The 26267-nt window shown below is 42.5% G+C and overlaps 1 protein-coding gene across 7 annotated transcripts in view; it reads right to left on the bottom strand.

Annotated features, from left to right (window-relative positions):
* Positions 1 to 1820: 1820 nt before the first annotated feature.
* Positions 1821 to 26267, bottom strand: part of LOC117360279 (NF-kappa-B-repressing factor-like) — a 73125-nt gene continuing 48678 nt past the window's right edge. For 5 of the 7 annotated variants that reach the window (XM_033943959.1, XM_033943961.1, XM_033943960.1 and 2 more), the window contains one exon: positions 1821 to 4660. In XM_033943959.1, the coding sequence (XP_033799850.1) occupies positions 2532 to 4660 (2129 nt within the window). In that variant the 3' untranslated portion in view covers positions 1821 to 2531. Of the gene's footprint in view, positions 4661 to 8848; positions 8974 to 22661; positions 22888 to 23151; positions 23211 to 26267 lie in introns of those variants that run through there. The other 2 variants (XM_033943958.1, XM_033943956.1) reach the window with 2 other exon arrangements.

Below are 26267 nucleotides of genomic sequence, written 5' to 3'. Positions count from 1 at the left end.
GTCCTCGGTGCTAGAAGCAGGCTCTTCTGCCCTAGGCTCAGGGGGAATGCTCTGGTATATCCCACTGGTCAGGACTCGTGTGCTTTTTGCATTGAAAGGAAAGATTAGATTTTCTTGATAATCTTCCTTCCAGTTTAAAAGCACATGAGTCCTGACACCCTGCTGTGTCAGTTTTTCAGTACAGCCTGTTTGTGGTCTGAGACATGTAAGTGTCTGCAGAAGCTTATCAGGCAGCAGCCAAGAACTAAGACATTTCTGTCACAAGCATGCAGTAAATTATAAAGCTGGATGAGCGACTCTTGTAAGAGAGCTCTGAGCTAAACAAATTTTAGTGCTGGTAGCACACAGGTAGGTGGGTTTTGTTTGCAATCCACCTTGTTGTGCTATGTTTCCTTTGTTTAATTAACATCTTTAATTATTTGTTTTGTATTGTATTGCAGAGCAGAGCAGAAATATGTGCTCTGGGAGTTTCCTATGCCCTTCCTTGTTATGTCTGCTCTTATAGGGGTTATCAACTGCTTTGGTACAAACTAAGGAGATGAGGCACTATCCAGTGACACAAGGAGACAGAGCTGAAAAAGTAGACAGTGCCTTCTGAATTCCTTGCAGGTTTAAGAGCGCAACACACTAGACCTGACATTATTATAATTTGATGCAACAGCGATGGGGGAATGCTTGGCTCTGTGGTCTTCTAGATAAACAGTTTCTTCAGGTCCCGGTAGAGTTAAACAAACTGTCCATGTGGTATAAGGTTTTGAAAATGGCCAATGATCTCAGACCTGTGGATAAGGTAGCCCATTTGTGGCAAGGAGAGTTGCAGGTTCCTCATGAGAGGAAGTCCTTCCTTGACCTTTTCGATAGTGTTCATTCCCTGGGGGAGGGGGGAAACCTGACAGATCTTAAGGAGATGCAATTTAAAATTTTACATAGAGCTTATATTACAGGATTCAAGGGGCCAGAATGGGACTATGGGAGAGGGATCAATGCTCAAAATGTAAGAGGTGCACGGGCATCTTTGATCACCATTTTTTGGAGTGTCCTGCCACAGAGCTTTGGCTGCAGGTCCTTCCCCTCCTGGAACGAATAGTGAAATGCCCAGTTCCATGGGATTATAGTTTTCTGTTGCTTCGGGATCAAAGGGGATTGATATGCGATGGGTTCTCACTTTCCCAACAGAAGTTTCTTTACCTGGCTGTCTTGGTAGTTAAAAAGCTTTTATTGCAACATTGGGTGTCAGGCAGGCAGGCCACTTATTCCCACTGGCTAAATCGGGTGGCTGAGGTGGCCCGTTTTGAAATACAGCGTTCCCCAAACCGACTGTGCTATATATACCGACTGTGTTATATAGATCTGTGGAAAGACCTGTTGCTTCAATGGCACGGGGACTCCTCTGGGTAGCCTGGTGGTCTATTGGGTATTCAGGGATGGGTGGCCCTACCCGGGGTGAGATGGATGTGTGACCAGGTGTGGGTGGATTAGAGGTCTGCACGGGAACGGGGATCGCAGGAATTCTGCGGGTCCCGCGGGAATCCCGCCCTAACCCACGGGGACCCCCCTCTGGCTCATGGGACTCCCACGGGAATGGAAGGCTTTGAAAGCAGGTTCATCCATATAATATAATGGACACATCAGCCTTAGTAAAAGAGGGGGTTTATAAGTTAATTACCTGAACAGGAAACAAAAAAAGGGTTCCACCAAAGAGATTCCACAAGGAAAACAGCAGCGCAAACACAAAAGAAACTGTGGAATTGATGATCCTGTCAGAAGTAATTGCTGCTTTTTATGGGGACGGACGGGGATGGAGGTAATTCCTTGCGGGGATGGGTGAGGACGGACAGTATCCTGACGGGGATAGGTGGGGACGGAGAGGAACCTGGCGGGGATGGGTGGGATTTCTGTCCCCGTGCAACTCTCTAGGGTGGTGAGACTGCTGGTTAGCGTGGTTGTGGATGGGTGCATGGAGGGAGTGTGTGTGGGGTTTAATAATGAAATTGAGGATGTGATGGGGATGCTGATCGTGTGTTCTCTTAGTGTTATAATGGTTTCTACTGGTTTATCTTTGTATCTTTTGGCTATGGATTATGATTATATTGATGGCTGGTTGTCATGCCTGTATCACACTTTCCAATAAATATACTTTTGAAGAAAAAAAAAAAAAAGAGTGCCACACACTGGTCAGGACTCATGTGCTTTTATATTGGAAAGAAAATTACTGAGATAAGAAGCTAATCCTTCCTTAGGATGGCATTCTTTAAAGCCTCCATCCACATCTTCCAAAAGAACAGATTACTTGGTCATTAAAAACTACTGAAATATGAGACACTGATCTCAAGGACACATTCAGGAACTGCACTATGACTTCTGCACTTTATAAATGCAACTAAGCAGAACATACTGTACAGCTTTTAGCAAAATACTAGGAATGAAAAGGACAAAATAATTCAGTTTAGCATGGATGTACTCTGCAACATCTATGGGGGCATTAAGTTATCTTTCACTCCACATACAGCAATAAAATCAAGACAAACATGTCAAAATGTTTCTGGCATAACAAGTTCATAACGTCCAACTTGGCCTTCCTGTTTCAGCTGGTCTATTAGGTCTTCTTTGCGTCTTTTCCTGCTTACTATCAAAAACCTGTTACAACCCTGCCCATGAGATTTACTCTTCAGGCCATACTTCTGGGCAATCTGGTGTATTTGCTTCCTCTCATCATTGTTAAGTTCCTTGGAAAATGTTAAGTCTTCCTGGTTGTAGGAGTAAGCATAATTTTTTATCATCTCCTCTATATCTCGCTTAGAAATCCGATTACCCTTTTCTTGATCAAGCCCAAGTCCTTCCCTTGAAAACTGTTCTTTAACACAGATAGGCTCTGCTATGCCTTCTCCCTCTTTGCCCAAACCCCCACCCGTCCAGCCCATTTTCCTCAGCAGCTGGTTTCCGATGTTGTCCTCCTTAATTCGCTGCCTATAAGATTCTTCTGCTGACCGTCCACTGATTTGACTTCTAGAAATTGCCTCATCGGTGGGGCTGCTTTTCTTCAGGTTATTGATTACAGTGGGCTGGGTTCTTTTGAGGACTTTCACTGCCTCCTCTGCAGCAATGTGCTTGACATTTTTCTTGACATCTACGGCTTCGGCAACAAACTGATTCTCCAGAAATACCTTGCATTTCCACTGCAAATCTGTCAGTCGCTCAAAGACATACTCCACTGTGATTTTATTGAACTGTGCTGTGTCATTCAAGGTACATACAGAGTTGGCGGAGTTTTCATAAACCACAATATCCTTCAACTCTTTTCTGTTAGAATTTGCAGATGAGCTGCCTGTGGCTTTACTTTGGGCTGTTTTGCAATTTGGGTTGTTAGACTGTATTTTCCGGAGCACTTTCACAGCCTCCTCAGCTGCCGCATGTTTACAGCTTTTTTTATTGCCATACCCTTCGGCCAGGCAATGGTCCTGTAAGAATACCCTGCAACGCCAAGCTAGTGAGGGCATTAAGTCATATTTGTATTCTATTACCATTTTGTTAATAGAAGAAGAATTGTTCAAAATGCCTATTGCATCATTGGCATTTTCAGTGAGAACAAAATTAGGCCACTGGTTTGTGTCTATAAGAGTTTTGCTGGGCTCAACAGCTTGATTTTCGCCTATGGAGTCCTTGCTGTTAAGTTGAAGATTTTCCGACTGCTTCAGAGCTGGAGGGAACTCGTATGTGGGTACGTCACAGGGACACACAACTATATCATCTTGGTAAGTGTGATTGAACTTTCGCTGTACAATCCTCACTTCCACTGGGTTCATTAATAACTTCACAGCTTGCTCTGCAGCTCGACCTCTGGATCCATTTTTGCTGACAGAAAACCCTGTGGTTATATAAATATTCTGGCACCTCACCTCACAAGCATAACCTTTTGCAGGAAAGTTTTTGTTTTTCGGAAGGTCAGCAGATGAAATTTCTTTTAAAGGAACATAAATATATTCAGGGTTTGACTTACAAGCTTGAATGCAGCGTGTTAGCACAAAGACATAGTTCACTTTATTAAGATTACTCACCTTAGAAAGTTTGTCTTTCACTGTTGCAGAGAGTTGTTTGATCAAAGCTTGCTTCTTTTCTATCATGGTTAATGAATCTGCAAAATCACTTTGATAACTTTCTAACACACGGCCCACATGGCCTTTTCTGTTCTTTTTAAAACCAATACCTTTCCTTCCTTGTTTGATTCCATCTGTCCACATGTTAAGCACAGTGGCTCGGAAGTTTTTCGAAAGAGATGAGCAATGGGATTCAAATTTTGCTGAGTAGCTCTGTTCCATTTTGGTCATGAAATTACCCGACTCATTTAAGTTCTTGCTTTGAAAATCAGAAGTGCTGGACAAAGAAAAGTCAGAATCATAAATGAATGGCGTTCTCTCTTCCGGTCGAATGTGATTCTGCAAATTCCTTCCCTCTTTTTTGCTGCTGTCCAGTGCTATGTCTCCAGAACTTTCTGGCAGAAAACCCCCACAGAAATTCAAAGACCCACTTTCTGAGCTTTCTTTTTTTGGGTTTGTAGCCAGTTTATCATCTTCCTTTGTTGTGCTTGCAACAAAATGGACAGGTTCAAAACGAGGTCTGGCACGAATTTGAACAGTAGCTTGCTTTTTAGAAGGCTCTTGACCTGTGGTATGAGTGAAAATCTTTTAATACACACATAATTAAAACGCTAATTTAATGCTTTTTAAAAATATGCAATAATACATTTGTATTTAAGAATGCTAGTGCAATCAAAAACAATAATTGCTTTTCTGACATCTAAAATTCAGTGGCATGAATAAATTTACTAATGTTACAGCCATACTCTGAGGCACATCCCGATATCAGTGAGATGTTAATTTCTCCATTCCACTGCAGACATTCCACAATGGTACAGAGAAATTAACATCTCACTGATATCGGGATGTGCCCCTGAGTTTGCCCTTGAAGGAGACGAAATGGGGTACTCTGTAGGGCAATCAGCTGAGGCACCCTTTTTCAAGCAAAGAAAATCTCACAACACTTGCGGACAATATTAAGATAAGTTTCTACCATTATAGTTATACCATTATAGTTTCCATCACAAAAATTCTTTTGTAATGACTTAAGGTTTAAGTGAGTTGATATTTAAATATTTTTGATTTTTTTTTTGAGCACTTTTTGAATTTAAATTATTACTTACACACAGGGTGATAATATATGATGTTTGTGGATATAACCAGGTGAACTCCTGAATTATTGAAAGGAGGTTCCCGTGAACTGATTAATGACCCTTGGTGAATAAGTCCTAACTATCATACTTTTAAATGCAGGACTGTGTATGCTAAAGTAGAGAACGAGGAGTTGGTCTTTTGGAATAGTGTATGTAGTATTGACCTTTCCGAAATTTTGTGTTTGGCTATATATATTTTAGTGTCTAAGCATATCTTTATTTCATTAATGATCTTCCTAGTTCCTTTCTTTGCACCAGTTTCATGTCCTCGCCTTTTCTTCTCAGTCTCATGAGATTTCACATCTTGTTGCACCATTTTTCACCAACACACATTTCTTTTCAATCATTCATATTTGGCACTTTACCACATTGCAAGTACATTTTAGCATAATATTCTTATAGCTGCTCACATTCATTTACACATACATATATATTCTCATAGGACCCCCAAGGAAGGCTATTTATAGCCGAAACACGGACCGTGTCGGGTCTGCATCATGTATAAAATTTTTGCATAGTAGTTTCACTGAATTTGTATCATTACACATCAGATTGTGTTGTTTTGAACATGTGTACAGCTTGGATTATACACACACACGTTTGTACACAGCATTTTTAACCATATTGATTTTATATATATATATATATATATATATTTTTTTTTTTTTTTAAATAGTAAACCATCATCAAGAACATCAGTTCCACAGTTGCTCTTGCTTTGGACCTTCTTTTTTGCGCTACAGTTACAGCCATATTCCTGTTACCTTAGCTAAAACGTATTCATACTTAGTAATACTTGAACAGTATCACATTATTTTCTGATCTTCCAAATGCTATTCATACCTCAGGATGGCAATGATAGTTAGCATTATAGTTCATGAACCTACTCCTGTTCCTGAAAGATAACATTTCAACTGTGTTGTGTCTTCTACAGCACTGGTTCTTAGTCCAAAATTTGGAGGTCACTTGGCCAGCCAGATTTTCAGGATATGGATGCATACAAAAGTATGGCATATCTCTGCTTAAAGATGCAGTTCTACAAAAGAGGCCTATGCCAAAGTGCTCATTCTATAAAAACAATACAGGCACCCAGAACTAGTTCCAGTCATACACAAATCCTCATGTACCAATTTACATCTGCACAAAAGAAAGGTGTAGATGTGTGTGTGCATCCTATGCATGGGTTTTTATATTTTACAATGCAGCTGTACCTCCATGCTGCTGTACAATTTTGTTAAATGGACAATATGCTCCACATGAGGAAAATGTTTTTTTCTAAATTACCCTCACAAAGCAGCCAGTGTACACAGATATATTGCACATACTTTTTGAGAACACCCAGAAAACCTGACTGGCTCAATTATTCCCTAAACCAAGAATGAGAACTACTGCTCTAGAATCAGATAGAATTCCTGCACAATGGGCCAGAACAATTTGCACAAAAATGAGAAAGATATAAAGCAGATCTTCCTTAGCACCAGCAGCAGATGAATCTAGAGTCAAGTGGGTTGTGTTCATCTACCAGCAGCCTTATTGGATATACAGCCTCCTGGGCAACTGATATATCTCCAGCAGGCAGATGGATGTGTTTCTCCCAGCTTCGGGTCTATCCTGTCCAGGCCTTGGTCAGTTGAGCTGAGGGCTGTTCTGGCTGTGTGGTGCCAGCTTTAGGGGTTACAATGGTCCCCCCAGGTCCCTACCCCACCCTCCCAGTGACACATCGATGCATTTCTCCTTTTCCACACACTGAAAAAGAAAAAAAAGGAAGAGGCACAACTTTAGAAAAGGGCTTTCCTGGCTACATACTCTAAGAACATAAGAACATAAGTAATGCCTCTGCTGGGTCAGACCTGAGGTCCATCATGCCCAGCAGTCTGCTCATGCGGCGGCCCAACAGGTCCAAGACCTGTGCAGTAATCCTCTATCTATACCCCTCTATCCCCTTTTCCAGCAGGAAATTGTTCAATCCTTTCTTGAACCCCAGTACCATACTCTGCCCTATTACGCACTCTGGAAGCGCATTCCAGGTGTCCACCACACGTTGGGTAAAGAAGAACTTCCTAGCATTCGTTTTGAATCTGTCCCCTTTCAACTTTTCTGAATGCCCTCTTGTTCTTTTATTTTTTGAAAGTTTGAAGAATCTGTCCCTCTCTACTCTCTCTATGCCCTTCATGATCTTGTAAGTCTCTATCATATCCTCTCTAAGTCTCCTCTTTTCCAGCGAAAAGAGACCCAGTTTTTCCAATCTCTCAGCGTATGAAAGGTTTTCCATCCCCTTTATCAGACGCATCGCTCTCCTCTGAACCCTCTCGAGTAATGCCATGTCCTTCTTAAGGTACGGCGACCAATATTGGACACAGTACTCCAGATGCGGACGCACCATCGCCCGATACAATGGCAAGATAACTTCTTTTGTTCTGGTTGTAATACCCTTCTTGATTATGCCTAGCATTCTGTTTGCCTTCTTAGCGGCCGCTGTGCACTGTGCCGTTGGCTTCATTGTCATGTCCACCTTTACCCCCAAGTCCCTTTCTTGGGTACTCTCATTTAATAACATCCCTCCCATCGTATAGTTGTACCTCGGGTTTCTGTTTCCCACATGCAATACTTTACATTTCTCAATGTTGAAGTCCCTTTTACTCCTGAAGATTCCTTTCCTGGCTACCTCAGTTTGCCATTTTTTTCCCCCAGCTTGTGTGTCTAAGATTTTTATTACTGTTGGGAGATCCACGGCATTAGCGTTCCATTATGAGGAGCAAGATGAGGAAGTTCAGAGATGCTCACGCAATGGTGCACCATCGAGCCTAGGTTTAACTAGCTATGCTGAGCACTCTGTTGAAGCAAGTACTTTGGTGGAAGTTGTTCCGTGGTTTTCCCACAGGGGAGAGGCAGTTTGACGCAGCTTCCATGGCCATCTTGCCTCAGCAAGAAATTGCCTTCGCAGGCTGTGGATAAAAGTGATTGGAGTCAGGTAAGATTTGATTCTAAGTTTCCAATCAGAACGTAAGCCCAATGTGTATGCTTAAATCTGGTGTGCAAGTTACACATCTTTAGACAGGCTCTCCAAACATCTCTGTTCAATGCACAGTGAAGTCACGTCGGGCCCGCAAGGTGATGATGGCCAGAAGGGAACTCATGGATGAGTGAGGCAAAGGGGATAGTATACTGTACATGCCATGGGCACGTTGAATGATGACCCACCTGACAAGCGGGTATTGCATGCCCAATTCGCTTGCCTTCGGAGATAAGCTCCCTCCCTCCCTCCCCTTATCGCTGTTGAGGGGACAAATGCTTGGTATGCTCGTAGATTTACTGCAGAACAGGTGCAGGTTTTGAGATACCTTTTTTGGTTGGTGTTTATTTTTCAGTTTTCAATAAGTTGTTTGGTAATCAAGAATCAGCTGTGTAGGCAAGAGGTTTTCTGGAACCACTTGCCCAATGCTTTGCAATGAGTGATACTGGTTGACTAGGAGGCTGTACATCCAATAAGGCTGACTTCAACTCATTACTCTCTTCACTTGCTGGTAGCTGAACATAAGCCACTTGTCTCTGGATTCATTTGATGCATCTTTCTAAAGGAAAGAAAATTATCAGGTAAGAACACAATTTTTCCATACTCACCAGCATCTATGGGGCTCTGCCGTTTTGTCCCCTTAGCACCAAGTACTAGTTCATACGAGGGCATCTCACCAATATCAATTCCTTCAGCCATCTGCAAAATGTTTTGCATAAGCTGCTCACCATACCTGTTTTGAAAGTAATCAAATACAATATTGGAACCAATAAATTTTTAAGCCATTATAAATTCACTTGTTTATTTTATTCCTCATTGTGTTCAGCAAATGCTTTAAGAATAAAGCAAAACAGATTATTGCTGCTACGATTACTCATATTTATGACAACCTCCTGCAAGTACATTGGAAAGGTAGTCAGTCACAACAAAAGATTAAGTTCTTACTTTGACTAATCTTCTTTCTTGTAAATCCACACTTTATTCTGGGATCAGTGGGTTATTTCCATCTACTCGCCAGGACTTTGTAGGAGGTCTCAAATTTCAGAGGCTTTAAACCTTCCCCCTCATACCTCATCACTGTGTATCATCCTCAGCTTATCAGTCAGACAGTCATAAAGCAACCAGGAACATCTGCAAAGGATATGAACAAGAGAGAAAGGGTAGAGGGGAAGATGGGTAGGGGGGAGAGTGGTGAGAGGATTCCCCCCCCCCAGACAAGTAAGTATATTCTGCTCACAACTGGAAATACAAAACAGCAACAAGAAAATAATCAAATCAGGATATCAAACATTAGTAACCTGAACGGCAATATCAGAGCTAGAAGTAGAAACAAAATGCACTAACAGAAGGGAGCGCTCTAACTGGAGACCCCCCCAATCTGAGTGCTAAACCCATTCCGATGGCACTCTAAAAGCTGGACAGAAAACAGAAATCCAGCTTACTAGTACTTGTAAAGGCAAACAATCGGCAAACCAGCAAGTATAGGGTGGGTTCCTGGAATAAAGTGTGGATTTACAAGAAAGAAGATTAGCAAAGGTAAGAACCTAATCTTTCCTTCTTGAACAAATCCCACTTTATTCCAGGACCAGTGGGACTAACAGAGCAATCCCGAAAATTCAGGGTGGGACTGATGAGCTCGCTGCCAAGACAGAGACACCAAAAGCAGCAACTTGCTTGGCCGCCACATCAATCCTGTAAAACCTGGTGAATGTATGCAGGGAGGACCAGGTAGCGGCCCTGCAAATCTCATCCAAAGAAACAGCCGACATCTCTGTCCAAGAGGACGAAATACCTCTGGTTGAATGTTCCCGCACCTCGAGAGGTGGACTATTTTCTAGCCGCCACATAAGCCACGGAGATACCATTCAAATCCAACTAGAAATGGTGGCCTTCGAAGTTGGCCTACCCTTGCAGGCAGGGCCTGCCAGAACCAACAGGTAGTCAGAGAGGCGAAACTTGTTGGTGACCTCCAGATACTGCAACTAAAGCCTGAACAAGTCCAAGGACCACAAAACTCGGTCATGCTCCCTCGAACCAGAGAAAGCAAAAGCAAAAGCAAAAGCAGGAAGCCAGACATCCTGATTCACATGGAAAGCGGAAACCACTTTTGGAAGAAAAGCAGGAACAGTACGCAGCATCATCCAGAGTAATCTAAGGAAATACTTTTTTACAGAAAGGATGGTAGATGCATGGAAGTGTCTCCCAGAAGAGGTGGTGGAAACAGAGACTGTATGAATTCAAGAGGGCCTGGGCTAGGCATGTGGGATCTCTTGGAGAGAAAAAAAATAACGGTTACTACAAATGGGCAGACTAGATGGGTCATTTGGCTTTTATCTGCCATCATGTTTCTATATTTCTAGCACTGCAGAATCCATAATATGCAGAAAAGGGCCCCTGCCTGAGAAGGCCTGAAGCTGTAAAATCCTAAGGGCAGAGGAAATTGCCACCAGAAAAATCATCTTGTCCATAAGATCCATCAGAGATGCCTGCTCCAGAGGCTCATATGGTGGACGAGCCAGAGAGCAGAGAACCAGATTAAAGTTCCAGGTTGGACAGGAAAGGCACAAGGGAGGCCTAAATCGCAGAGCGCCCCATAGAAAACAAGCTACATCTGGACGAGCTGCCAAGGAGCCCTTCAAAGGAGGGCCCATACACAAAAAAACGGCAATTTGCACCCAGAGTAAAGCTACCGCTAGGCCCTTCTTCAGGCCAACCTCAAAAACTCCAGGACCTGAGGAATGGAGGGGAGAAATGGGTCCACCTGTCTCAGGGTACACCAGGCCTGGTAACACCTCCAAGCCTTTGCAGAGGCCGCCACTGAGGACTGCCTTTTGCTGTGAAGCAATGTGGCAATCACTACCGAGGAATAGCCCCAGCTAGTCAAGGCCGTGCGCTTAAGAGTCATGCCATAAGACCAAAGCGGTCCAGATCCTGCATTGCAATTGGACCCTGTGTGAGAAGGCGAGAATAACAAGGTAACCAGAGCCCCCCGATCCTGCTGGACCCGAACCAAGTCGACATACCATGGCTGCCTCGGCCAATTGGGAGCCACCGTTTCCTCGTGGGACATAATCCGCCTCAACGACACCCTATGATGGGACACAGAGGTAAGATATAGAGGAGACCTTTCTGTGTCCAGGGCTGAATCATGAGCGCCCAGACCTTCGCTACCTGCCTCACGACAACTGAAGAACTGATCGGCTTTCTTGTGGACGCAGTCACCATGAGGACGAACGTGGGGCACCCCCACTGATCTACTATGCAATCAAACGTCCTTTGAGAGTGATCACTCTCCAGGGTACAGCGTCAGACGACTGAGAAAGTCTGCTTGAATGTTGTCCACTTCTGCCACATGCGCTGCAGACAGCACCCAAAGTGTCTCTCCACCCACCAGAAGAGCAACTGAGCCCCCGCGCTAAGAGAAGGACTCCTCGTGCCCTCCTCATGATGGATGTAAGCCATGGCATTGTCCGAGAATACACGGATGGCTCAATGACGGAGACAACCTCCAAAGAGAAGAGCCAGCCAAAACGCCCAAAGTTCCAGGCACTTGATCGACCACATGCACACCGCTCCCCAACCTTTGAGACTCGCAACCATAGACAGAAATCACCCAATCTGAGATCCGGAGAGGAAGGCCCCTGGAAAGCGAGATTGCAACCCCCATGCAAGATTATTTCATGCCACAGTTGTCCAGGATTCCAGCATAAAAGAAGAGCATCCTGCAAACAGCTCTGGCCCAAGAGACCACAATCAAACGTTGTCACCATGGTCCCCACAACCTGGAGATATTGCCATACCGTTGGGACTGGAGAGGTTAAAAGGTCCCTGATAACTTCTGACGGAAGATGGGCAGAAACATTGTGTGCTGACCCGTGTGAACTCGAACTCCCAGGTACTCCAAATCCTGGGTCGGTTAGAGGTCACCCAGCCCAGGCACTGAAATAACTGTACCAGCTGATGGACAACTCCAACGCCCCTCTGAGAGCGAGCTCTGATCAACCAGTCATACAGATACAGGAGAACCAGGACACCCAGGGTGCGAAAATGGTGAAGCAGGGATGGAGAGATAATATCAGTTGAGAGTGCCTTCCAGAGGGATCAAGAGACCCAGACCACAACAAGAAAACATTCCCCAGACCATAATGCTGCTGACACCAGCTTGTGTATGCCCAGCAATGGATGCTGGGTGTTTGCTCTTGGCGTCTCATACCTGATACGCCAACGTCCATCCGTTCTATGAAGCTCAAAATGTAACTCATCAAAGAAGGCAACCCTCTTCCAATCAGTGCAAGTCCATTATCTTATGTTCTTATCAGTATTCCTGTACAAATTGCAGCTGTTTTTTTGCAATGAACCCTCATGAGCATAGGTGCAGTCACCAGCCATCTGCTCCGGAATCCCATTCGCAACAGGATTCGCTGCACAGTCATTCTGGACACACATCTGGAAGCCCTCCTGATTCGTTTGGACAGTAAGTTGCTCCACAGTAGTGTGCCAATCATCCCGTACCAACCTGCAAAGTTGACATTCACCTCTTGCATCGATGGCTCATGCTGCCCCACAGTTACCATGTCAGGTCACTGAAAAGGTTCCATTCACAGTACACCTTAATCACAGCAGCCTGTGAACAGCTCACAAATTCCGGCCATTTCTGAAATGCTGCCACCCTAGGCCCAGTAACCAATGATCATGCCTTTTTCAATGTCTGATAAATTGCACTTTTTCCCCCATGACAGCCATGGTTGCTACTGTATATTGGCAACTTGCTGACATCCCATCTTATATACCCATAAAGTCTGCACTCAACACATGCATTCGTTCATTGGCTATACATCTCTTACATCAGAGGTAGGCGGTGGTCATAATAATGTGACTCGACAGTGTAGCTCCTATTAGAAATGTTCTAAGCTCAATACTGAAATGCTTTCAAAAAAACTATTTTTTCAGATGGCTTTGGGGGAATTGGCTCTAGGAGCTACAGAATGAGCGACACCTTTGGTCAAAAAGTGAACAATGATCTTGCTATCATTGATTGCTTCTTTCCTATTATTAATCTGCAGTTTTTTGCGATATGATAGACATCTTAAACACCTTAGTATTAGATAAGATATGATAATTAGTATTAGATAAGATATAGGGGGGTGGGATGGTGAAAGGTAATAATTGATAACTGTTTGTTATTAATGTATGGGTGGGTGGGATGGGACTCATATCTATGTCCAGACAGAAAATCGAACCTACCATATTCTGGGACACAGTAGACCCAGCAATAGATTTAAACAACCCCAAGGAATTCATAAACACCTGGCGTTACACAAGCGAATCCACTTTGAACAAACTAGCACCACTAAAAACAAAAAACAAAATATGCAGGCCATCAGACAAATGGTTTGACGCCAAACTCCTACACCTAAAAAGGCAATGCAGACAATTAGAAAGGACTTGGAAAAAACAGAAACAAGACCACAATAAAACAGAATGGAGATCCCAAATCAAACAATACAAAATCAAACTGAAGGAAAAACGAAAAAACTACCACTCCAAAATCATTGGCACTGAAAAATTGGACACCAAAAAACTTTTCTGCATTCTAAAAAACCTCACTGATACCAAACCCTTCCTCGCCACCCAAGGAACACAAACTCCAACAGCTTCTCAACTAGCGGACCACTTCAAACTTAAAATCATCACAATCAGAACCACATTCAACAACTCTCAAAACATCATAGAAGAGATGCTAATAAAACCCACAATAGACGAAGCCATACCAGCAGATAGGATCTGGACCAACTTCCCAATGACACAATGGTCAGACCTTGAACAACTGTAGAAAAAATACAGCAAATCTTCTTGTGATTTGAACAACTGTCCCTCCTATCTACTAGCTACAGTGTCCACTAAATTCAAAGCTTGTCTCACGCTATGGCTGCAAACCACCCTCAGGGAAGGCCAGTTCCCTCCGGATCTTGGCAAAATCATAATCACTCCCATACTAAAAGACCCTAAAGGCCCAATAGACAACCCAACAAATTATAGACCAATCGCTTCTATCCCTCTATACGTCAAACTCATAAAGGGTCTAGTAGCACAATATCTCTCCAACTACCTAGAAGACCACCACATTCTGCATCCAAATCAATCTGGATTCAGAGCTAACCACAGCACTGAAACACTACTGGTATCTTTACTAGACATAGCCCGACAGCACCTCAGCAAAGGAAAAAAATTACTAATCATCCAACTCGATCTCTCAGCATCTTTCGACTTAGTAGACCATACCATACTACTACAGATACTAGATACCATAGGAATATCAGGTAAAGTTCACAGCTGGTTCCAAGGATTCCTTAAAACAAGATCATACAGAGTTAAGTCAAAGGATTTTTTATCCGACCCCTGGACAAACCCCTGCGGAGTACCACAAGGTTCCCCTCTATCACCCATACTATTCAACCTCTTCATAGCTTCCTTAGGCACAGCCCTAGACGCCCTAAATATAACATCTTTCAGCTACGCGGACGACCTAACCATCCTCCTACCCTTCAACATCCAAGGCCCCGTCTCCAAAGAACAACTGAAATTAATACTGGAAACCGTAGAAAAATGGATGATGAACCATAAGCTGAAACTAAATACGGAGAAAACCAAATTCCTACTACTAGAGAAGGAACAAAAACCATCCATAACAGAACTAGAAGTAAACGCAACCAAATATCCAATACAGAGCACTCTCAAAATTTTGGGAATTCAATTAGACAGATGCTGTACAATGCAAACCCAAATACACAAAATCATACAAAAAGCATTCTTCACCATGCGAAACCTAAGAAAAATAAGAAAATTCTTTACCAAAGAACACTACAAGATCATTGTACAATCCCTCATACTTAGCTCCTTAGACTACTGCAACAGCCTCTACCTACCATGCCCAAACAACATGATAAAACAACTACAGACCGTCCAGAACACAGCCATCAGACTTATCTACTCCCTTTGCAAATTTGACCACATCACCCCCGCCTATGTAGACTCTCACTGGCTGCCGATAAAAGCAAGAACTCAATTCAAACTCTACTGCCTACTATTCAAAATAACCCATGGAATTGCCCCCATTTACCTAAACAACCGCCTTTACCGCTACCGATCACCCAGATTAAGGAGAACTCAGAACCTATTCACCTTCCCCCCTCATAACGGTACCCGACATAAGAAACTTTACGACAGCCTTCTTTCGACACAGGCAGCGAAAATTGACCCCACCATCACCAATTTGATGATCAAAACAACAAACATCAAAGTGTTTTGAAAAGAAATCAAAACATTCCTATTCAAAAAACACGTCCTTACTTACTAATCTCTCCCCAATCACACATGCTCTCCCCCCCATGAATAACACATTAGTCAACTCCTCTAACCACACCTACCAAAAATATTCAGATCCCTATATAAGCATCTACCATCTGTATCCAATACCTCTACTCCTTCAATGTTAGATAACTTTCTTCTTTTACCCGAATATACTGTTATTCCCCTCTGTATCCTGTAATTACCTTCAATGTTAGGTAACTCTCTTCTGTTACCCGAATATATTGTTATTTCCCACTGTATCCTGTAATTACCTGAATCTTGCTATGTAATTTTATCGGTAAAATTCCCCACTGTATCCTTTAATTAACTTCAATGTTAGGTAACTCTCTTCTGTTACCCGAATATATTGTTATTCCCCACTGTATCCTGTAATTACCTAAATCTTGCTATGTAATTCTATCGGAAAAATTCCAGATATCTTTTAATTTGTAGCATTCTACCATAACATGTAATTTACTTGAATCGTTGTTTATGTAATTCTCTCGGTAATGTCCAGATCTCTTCTAATTGTAATCCGCTTAGAACCGCAAGGCACAGGCGGAATAGAAATCACTAATGTAATGTAATGTAATATAAGATTGTCAAGTGATTAGTTAAAATTTTTCTGATTGTTTATTATACACTTGTTGTAATATTTGAAAATGAATTAAAAAAAAAAAAGATTTTAATATTGTAAACCATTTTGATGTGCTTATCAGAAAACTGCAGTATCAAAATTTTAAACAACAATAAAATAAACCTAACCAGTCAGGTTTTAAGGACATCCAAGCATGACAAATTTGCTTACAATCGAAGTGGTCCCTGCAAATTTCTCTCATGCATAATGATGATGGATATTCTGACTGGTTAAATGTGCTTTGAGGACCGGATACAGAACCACGGATCTAAAGCAGTGTCTCCCACCTTTCCACACATAAGGCACACCTAAAATAACAAACTTATTATGCCCCCATTGAGCAGCCATTGTGCACATAGGGAGAGCTCACAAGGCCAAAGTCTGGGAAATGTGGTTAGAATGACTCAAAGGAGGCAGCACTGGGTGCAATATCAGACATACCTAGAAAAGAACTCTTGCATGTTTAAGAGCCCGATGAGCATTTCTTGTTACAGAAAGATAATGAGGGCAGAGCCCAGGTACCGATGTGTACCAGAGCATTACAAGCGATGATTCTTCTATGGCATACTAGTGCCTGAAATATTATGGAACAAAGTGCACAGGCTGATGAAACAAAAACTGAACTCTTTGGCCACAACCATACTGAAAAGAAAAAAAACAAGCAGCGAAGCATCTGAACAAAAGAATACCAATTGCTATGAATGGGAGTGGATTTATTATGCTTTGGTGGTATGCTGCAGCTAGTAGCACAGGGAATATTATGCAAGTAGAAGGAATAATAGGGTTAACATATAGCTGGCAGCAGTGAATATTTTGCTGTCACCACCGTTATTCCTAGATATTCATTGCCAAGCCATGTCCGGGATTAGGCACTGAATATCCAGGTTTTGTGGAGCCAGCTAATGCATAACCGGTTATACCAGTTTTCAGCAATTAACCAGCCATGGATTACCGCATAAAGATAAGACAGTCTCATTTGCAGTCTCATTTATGCAACTACTCTGGATGGTTACATGCTCACTCACCTCCGTTATGCCCCCCAAAATACATGATTTTGTGTTAGGCACTAAGAAGTCTATTTCCAGCAGCACGAGTCAGTTAAGTGCTGCTGAAAATTAGTAGATAGTCCCGTCCAAGCGATTTAAACGCTCAGCAGCTGTTTCTGGCCTGTTAAATTGTTTTGAATATCTATCTGAAAGGATTCAAGTATCAGTATATCCTGAGAACTGTCCCCTGGTCAATGAAAAAATTGAATCTGGAAAGAGGTTGGCTATTTCAGTATAACAATGATCCAAAACAAACATCAAAATCAATTATGAAATACTTACAGAAAAATGATAAATATTTTGAAATTGCCTTCACAGCCCCTTCCCCGCAAAATGGATAGGAACAAGTAGCATGGAATCTAGGTATAAGCCATGGCCTTACCAAAGTATACTTTGCTAATAATAATGGTTTATGGACATTTCTGCTAGAAATCTGTCCAAGCATATTTTTTTAAATCCAGCTTTTAACCACATCAATGAACTCCAGAGCATAGTTGTCTTCTTTTTTTTAATTCTTTATTCATTTTTAAACTTTCATCAAGTGTGCAAAAATTCATAATAAACACAATTAATTTGAGCACTTGAACATCTTATCATTATAACTTATAAGTACAAATGTAACCCTCTCCCCACCTTCCCTCAAAGCCCCTTAATCATTATAAGATCATATACTTGAAACCCTCCCCCCACCCCCTACTAAATGGTGTATAATTAATAGAAAAATGGCATTCAATCATGACAAAAAGATGTTAATGGCTCCCATATTTTAATAAAATTTTTATAATTTCCATTCTGTACCGCTAATGATCTTTCCATTCTATATATGTGACATACTGAGTTCCACCAAAAATTAAAATTAAGTTTACTATGATCTTTCCAATTATTAGTAATATGTTGGATGACAATTCCAGTCATAATCATTAAAAGTTTATTATTACACGATGATATCTGACTCTTTTTTCTCATAGACATTCCAAATATCACAGTATCATAAGATAACGCTACATGGTTTTCCAATAAACAATTTATTTGATCCCAGATTGAGTTCCAAAAGGCTAAAATATGGGGACAGTAAAACAAAAGATGATCCAAAGTCCCTTTTAAATTTTTTAAAGTTGTCATTTTAAATGTGCTAATTATTAACATCAAGGTCTCTCTAGTTTTGAAAAGGTTAACACCGATTTACATTTACTCATTCAACTGCACTCAAGATTTTACAGATATGTTAGGCATCTCCACTCAGAGTGTTTGTCCAAGCAGAAAAAACCCTAATAAAAACTCGATTGTCACCAAACTTCACCCCTTCCTCTCTGAGCACACTACCAGGACCCTTGTCCACTCTCGTAACCTCACATTTAAGACTACTGCATTCAACTTCTAACAGGTCTCCCATTGAACAGCCTCTCCTCCCTGCAATCCGAACAAACTCTGCTGCATGACTTATCTTCTGCCAACCTCGATACACTCACCTGACTCCTCCTCAAGTCACTTCACTGGCTTCCTATCCACCTTCGCATAAAGTTCAAAAGGTAGGTTTTCAGCCTACTTTGAATAAGGGAAGGGGCAAGGCAGACGGACTCAGGTAGTTTATTCCAGGCATACGGGCAGCGAGCTGAAAGGAACAAAGTCTGGAATTGGAAGTGGAGGAGAAGGGTACAGATAAAAGCAATTTGAGGGAGATCTCAGGGAGGTGTATAAGGAGAGAGATGAGAGGAGGAATACTGAGGGGCTGCAGAACGAACACATTTGTAGGTTAGTAACAGAAGTTTTGAGACAGCCTTCTACTCAACCCTACTCTCCTCTGCTCACCACCCTAACCATCAGTTTAACCATCCCCTCTGACTGTAAGCCCTACCTTGCATCCTGTTTGTCTTGATTGTTTAGATTGCAAGCTCATTTGAACAGGGACTGTCTCCTTTGTGACTCTGTACAGAGCTGTGTATGTCTGGTAGCACTATAGAAATAATAGTAGTAGTAATTTCTTCAGCTTTTCCTCACAAAGGAGTCATTCCATCCCTTTATCATTTTCATGACCATTCTCTGTATCTTTTCTCATTCCATATCATCTTTGAGATGCGGTGACTGTAATATTCTCCATTCCTTTCCTTAAAAAATTCCCAAGATTCTGTTTTAATAGCTGCCAACATACCCCGAACAGAAGATTTCAATAAGGATGCCTAGGTCTCTTTCTCAGTTGAATATTTTCTCTGTATGCATTGTTTTGCTTTTGTCCACATTAAAGGCTCCTTTTACTAAGCTGCGTTAGGGCTTTAACACGCTAAATAGCGCACACAACAATACCGCGCACACTAGATGCTAACGCCAGCATTGAGCCACGTAGCGCGAGGTTAGCGCGCACTAAAAACGCTAGCGCACCTTAGTAAAAGGGGCCCTAAATTTTACCTGCCATCTGGATGCACACAGTTTCACTAGATTCCCCTGCAACTCCTATCTGCTCATTATCTCTAGACAGTGGATGCTGTAGATGGGTAGACTGGATAGGTTATTTGGCCCTTATCTGCCATCATGTTTCTGTTTCTATGTTATAACAGCATTGAACAAATTTTATAATTTGCAAATCCAATCATCTGTTTCTTTTTCTAGAACATTTATAAATAAATAACCAATAGGCCCTGCACAGGGTCCTGGGACAGGTGCTCTGTATCAAAACACAGTTCCATGTCGAGTGTTTTTATTGGATGCATAATAAATGTTACTCCTGTGCTGGAATCAGAGCTTCCCCCCCGCCCATATTTTTTGTTTGCTTTGTTGTTTTCTCTTAGAGGGATTTTCTTCTTTGTTTTTGTATTCCACTAGTTACCTTTCTCCGCTGCAAAAATTAATAATTTAATCCTACTTATTTTACTATCCTTTAACCAATTACCAATCCACAAAAATACATTTATTTATATTTATATCCTGTTCTCCCAAAAAACTCAGAACGGTTACAAATTAATGCAAATAGCACACCCTTTCAAAGAATCATAACATATTAGTAAGGAAAGGTGCACCTGAACGAGTTCTGGTTGTGTGGGTGGTTCTAACAACTTTGTGACTGCCGTCAAACGGGATGCTGGTCTAGAGGGAACACTGGTCTGACCTGCTTCTTATACTCCTAGCGGAATTCTGCTAAAAAAAATTCAAAATTCTGCGCAAAAAAATTATCCAAATTCTGCACACAACATTTAAACAATATTTCTGCCAATTATTATCTAGAATTTCAGTATTTTCATTATACTAGAGAGAACAGCCTTCAAGTTTATCTCGCTTAGTGACTTTCTTCTAGCAGCACTCCTTTGTAAAAGCCCACCTTAGTGAAGCTTGGTTGATTTGTTTTCATAGTACTTCACTTTTGCTGGGTTTTACTAAACCATGGAAGAACTCCTTACCATAGGCCAGTGAGGTAAATGCTCTCACACTCATAGGAACTAAATGAGCATCAGAGCATTTATCTTGCCTGCCTGTGGTAAGAAGCCCTTTATCTTTATGCTGTTGAAAACCACTTCTGAAAGCCAACATATTTCAGTAAATTCAGAATAAAAAAAAATTTTCTCTATCTTTTCTCTGAGCAATTAATTTTTCCATCAATTTAGATCTCCGAGTCCCTTTTCTGCTTTTCTGTGTTATTTTCTTAACTGTTTTCCCAGGATCACCTATTCATAAGAACATAAGAATAGCCTTACTGGGTCAAACCAATGGTCCATCAAGCCCAGTAGCCTGTTCTCACGGTGGACAATCCAGGTCACTAATACCTGGCCAAAACCCAAGGAGTAGCAATATTCCATGCTACCTTATCTGTCTTGTCCAGCATCTCTCCTTCCAGTCTCTATCCTGAGCTTCTCCCCTCTGTGACCCTCTTCATTCCCTTGAATCCATCATCCCTGTAGAATCATCCCTTTTCAAGCAATGTCCCTTGTCTAGTAGTCCTTATATGCCACTGTCTCGATGCACTCTCTCCATGAAGCATTCTTCTCTGTATCTGTTCCTCTTCATGTACAGCATTGCTTCAGTGTCCCTGTCTCTATTTCAGTCCCCATATAGGATCTCTTCTCTCTGTTTCTGTGCCTTTCGCTGTGTAGAATCTTCCACCCCTAAGCCAGCACCTCTCACTCATCCCTCCCTTCTTACTCTCCCCTCCCAAGCCAGCATCTTACACTATCTCCCCCCTATCCCTTTGTGCCAGCATCTTTCTCACCCCCTGGCCTCCCAGGCAGCATCTCACACTCTCTCCCCATTGTCCACTAACTCGGTGACATCGATTCCAGTTGATGGCAGCCCGCTACCGGTTCTACAGGTTTCCCTCTAACGTGATCCCACTGAAGAAAGAAGATGTGACATCATCAAGGGTAAAAGGGAAGCCTGCAGAGACCAAGCAAGCTGCCCAAAGTTGTTGCTGGTAGCAATACAGAAAGGGAGTGCAGCCCGATACCAAATTCTGCATGGAACTTGGGTAATTAGGCATCCCTGGGTAATTCTGTGCAAGTTCTGCATGGCACAGAATTCCATCAGGAGAATTCTTAGTTGTTACAAGAAGTTGTGGACAGACTGTTGAGGTGAGAATGAAGAGTCCTTGAGAAACAACAAAATGACCAGAGAAATCTCATTCCATGCAGCAAGGAAGTGGATGGTCTACAGAATGACAGCTCCCTAGAGTAGAAAACAAGGATAATCCACTCCTGGCTGTACCCCATCAGCTATACAGCCTAGTTTTACTTGGGAAATTCAATTGGAAAATTAGAACTTTAAGGACCTCCACCCAGTTAGCTAAACCCACTGCTGGAACAACCCTGTCAAACAAATCTGGTTCTAATTTGGATACTGACCAGGGTCAGCTTAGCCATTGATGCCAAAATGCCCAGGTTAAGACTTTCTTCCCACCCCACCTCCCTGGTCTCTCCCCCTTCACCTCTTTCCCCATCCCGCAGATCTGGCACTGCCCCCCTCACCTTTCTCCCCAACAGTCCCATAAAGTTTCTGTTACCATCGGCAGCACTATCAGGATGACAGACTGCCTTTGGCCGGCCCCTGGATCTTTCCTCTGCTGCCATCCCACACAAACAAAATTACATCAGAGGAGGCAGGAGTGGGCAAAAACCCAGGGGCTAGCTGAAGACAGCCAGTCATGCTACTGCTGACCAACCTAAATTTTATAGGACGACAAGGGAGTTAAAGAAGCAAGGGCAAATTACCTCAGGGTATTACTACTATTCCTTGAGCCATCCTTGGATATAACTAGTGTTTTATTTTTTTAATTGCTGCTCAAATCGAGTTACAGTCAGGTAAAGAGGGCACTTTTCCTTTCCCGGAGACCCTACAATCTAAGCTCGTACCTCCCCCAACGATTTGCCCAGGATCACTAGGTTTCCTCGATTTTCTCGCTTCTCTTACCGGCAGCCCATGAAGACGTGATTGCTCCAAACCATGGAGAGGGCGAGGAGTTGGTCCCGCTTCCAGCCGGGGTAATTCGGCAGATGACGGCTGATAAACTGCTTTCGCGCCCTCCACTGCTTGTCGCTCTCCTGGTACTGCCGACACTGCTCCAGAGAGTCGAGCGACGGATTCTGAGGCTCAGGCTCGCTCGTCCGGCGACACAGCGCACCGTCCGCCATCTTTACGGCCGCTGCCGAATGCAGACGGACGGAGAGCAGTGAGTGACGCCGGAACCGGAAGCGCTTTGACGTCGGCTTTTGGGAAGGTTGTTGTGCTAAGTGCAATGCCTAGCTCTGCAGTTACAAAGGTAATGACGTTCTGCACGAATTTCCTGATCTAAAAGACAGCAGCACCCAAAGGACAACGAACGGGATGATGCCGGCTAATTCTTATTTGGTTCTGTGCAATTTTTTTAAAATGTCATTCTAATAAAGTGGAGTCATTTTACCTGAGTAGTTCTTCCATTTCTAGGTACCATTCAGACGCTGCCGTGGCCCAATCAAATCTTGCAGGTGCCGGTTCACTTTTATTTTCGCCACAAGGAAGCATCGCCATCCATAGGAGCCATCTGTTGAAAAGAAAACCAAAATGCAAATGGTAGTGATGACCAGCCTGTATCTAAATGTCAAGGGCGGGGAAAGTGAACAAATCAAAAGCTTGGTGGGTCTGGCTGCTCTCCTTTCCTTTCCAGTGTCAGCATCATACTCTCCCTCCAAGCCATTCATAGCACTTTTCTCCAACCAGTCCCTCTTTTTCTTCAGCCTATCCATACCACAATTTTTTTCCTTTTCATCTTCCCCCCTCCCTCTGTGCTTTTTAATTTTTTCCTCCTGCATAGGCATCATTTGATGCTTTATATTTGGGCACAGGGAATTTAATTGCTCTTTACCTGCACTACTCCCTAACCCCCCTTCCCCCTCTTTAACCAGAGTTAGATTTTTTTACTGCCAGCTGTGGCAGTAAAAGCTCCAACACTCATAGAATTCCTATGAACATCGGAGTTAATACTGCTGCAGCCGGCAATAAAAAAGCCTAACGCAGCTTTATAAAGGGGCCCTAAAACTTTTAAACCTGTACTGCTTCTCTTTTTCCCTTTTCCCAGCCTTCTATTTTCCTTAATTTCCCAGCAAGGCCCAATGCACTTTTCCCTATTTGCGTTCTATGCTCACCCATTCCTTTACTGATTCCCACTTCTCACTCTCCTCTACAGGTGAGACTTCCTTTTATTGTAGATTAATTTGTCTTCAATTTGTGACTTCCCATTGACCACTGGCATGGATGATTTCCTTGCTCTGCTCTCCCTGGCTCCAGTTTTCTGGGACTAGTTCCTCATCACCTTTTACACTGCAGCACTTACTTTGGCACTCACAGATTCCAGACCATTGACCACCTGCAGAATCCTCATAATATGCTTTGGAAGACCAACAAGGATCATAGTTTGAAGCTTCAAAGATTACATGCTGAGAGAACATTTTCTAGCAGCCCAGGACATAGGAACATGTAGTCATACTAAGCCACTACGTTTTGGGCTGCCTGTAGGATATTGCTCCAGTAACCAAGGAACAAGTATCCAGCTTAAGGAGTTGAAACTTGGGAAGTGGTTGCAAAGAGGGAAGCAAGGATTCAGCAGTTAAGCAAGAAGAAAGCCAAGGAGCCAAACCAGAAAACACACAGAGTTTGTGAGACAGCATGTCACTTCTCCTCCCCCCAACACTGCCAGTGGTCTCTTGCCATTTCTTCCTCCTGCTGCTGTGCTACTTCTTTAGGTTACATAGCTCAGTGCCCCCACCATTTCTGTCTGTGGCATGTAATGGGGAAAATATTTTTAATTTTTGTGAGGAATGGAAACAGTGCTACTCTCCATTCTGTCTCAGTTCAATCCCTAACCATAGCCCTCTTAATATCAGAGCTGCCAAGTAAAAGTAGGTTTTAAAAGGGAAATTTTCATTTCATGGTATTGCATGCTTCCTCAATCTCCTCTTTTTCCTATCCTTCTATTGAAATACCTTATTGTCTCCAGTGACCACAAAAATGGAAGAGTAGATACCAGCAGCTACCCAAAACTTTGTACTCATCCAAAGTTCTTACCAAAAGTTGTCACTGAGTTTCATCTCAATCTATTCTTCCAGTATTTTTTTCCCAAGCCTCATTCTCATCCTGGAGAAACGGTTCTTCATACTCTGGATACAAACAAGCATTGGCCTACTATTTGCAAAGGACTAAATCACATAGATAATCTCCCCAGCTTTTTGTCTCCTTTGATCCTAACAAGCTGGGGCATCCTGTTTCCAAAAGAACAATTTCCAATTGGTTGGCTGCTTGCATCTCATTCTGTTATGCTCAGGGTGGCCTGCAACGAGAGTCGGGTCACAGTCCATTAAGTTTGAGCTATGGCAGTTTCAATAGCTTTTCTCCTCTCTACCCCTATTGATGAAATCTTCAAAGCTGCTACTTGGTCCTCAGTTCTACTTTCACCTTTCATTACTGTCTGGAATCTTATTCTAGATGGGATGGGCACTTCGGCCAAGCAGCGTTACAAAATTTATTTTCCTAAAAGGCCAACTCTCCCACCATCCCATTCTGGTTAGCTTGGCAGTCACCCACATGTGAGAATATGCTGCCTGCTTGTCCTGGGATAAAGTACAGTTACCCAGGTGTTATCCAGGGACAGCAGGCAGATATTCTCACAACCCACCCACTGCCCCTGATTGGCTTTTCAGCTGGCTTACTGAACTGAGGAGCCGCGTGCCTACATCGGGCAGGAAGGCACTCGCGCATGCACGGTGCGGTCAGTCACAAACTTTCTAAAGTTCTTAAAGTGCCAGTGCACTTGTACAGCTGTCTGTATCAGGGCTCCATGAATGACATCACTCACGTGAGAATATCTGCCTACTGTCCCTGGATAACACCTATTACAATAAATAACTGTGCTGTATGGTGTTACAATACATGAGCTATGATATATGAGCTTTAATACAGAGTTAGAATGTTTTTCTGATGGTTATCCATAGCTTTATTTATGGTGTTACAATAATGAGCTATGATATATGAGCTGTAGTTCAGTGCTAGGATGTTCTGTGATGCTTATCCATGCGTGAGTATCAGAAGTGTTCTGTTGTTGGTTTTAGTACTTTTGGGCATTCTGGTGTGGAGTGTTTACATATCGTTGGTGAGTGTACAGTATTTACACACTAATCTCACCCTATATATGTGCTTTTGGACTACTATATTTACCCTATATATACATTTATACTACATATCTGTACCTTATTACATTCATTTTAAGTATATACATTATATTTCTATTATCTGTGTGTTTATCATATATTCTAATTGATTTATTCTAATTGATGTGTTCCTGTGTTCCTGTCGTGTTCCGAGTGGCGGTAAGGCCATTATTTTCTCCTCGTTACTCCTCCTCCCTGAATATTTGTTAGAGTGGTCTGTAAAGAGCATGGAGGGGCATAATCGATAGGAACATCTAAGTCCGTTTTCATCTAAATCGCAAGTTGTCCAAAGTAAAAAAACAGCTTAAGAAACATTTTCGAAAAATACGTCCACATT

Source organism: Geotrypetes seraphini, chromosome 5, assembly GCF_902459505.1.
Source record: "Geotrypetes seraphini chromosome 5, aGeoSer1.1, whole genome shotgun sequence".
NCBI classification, from domain to species: Eukaryota; Metazoa; Chordata; class Amphibia; order Gymnophiona; family Dermophiidae; genus Geotrypetes; species Geotrypetes seraphini.
This window is presented reverse-complemented; position numbering and strand designations above follow the sequence as displayed.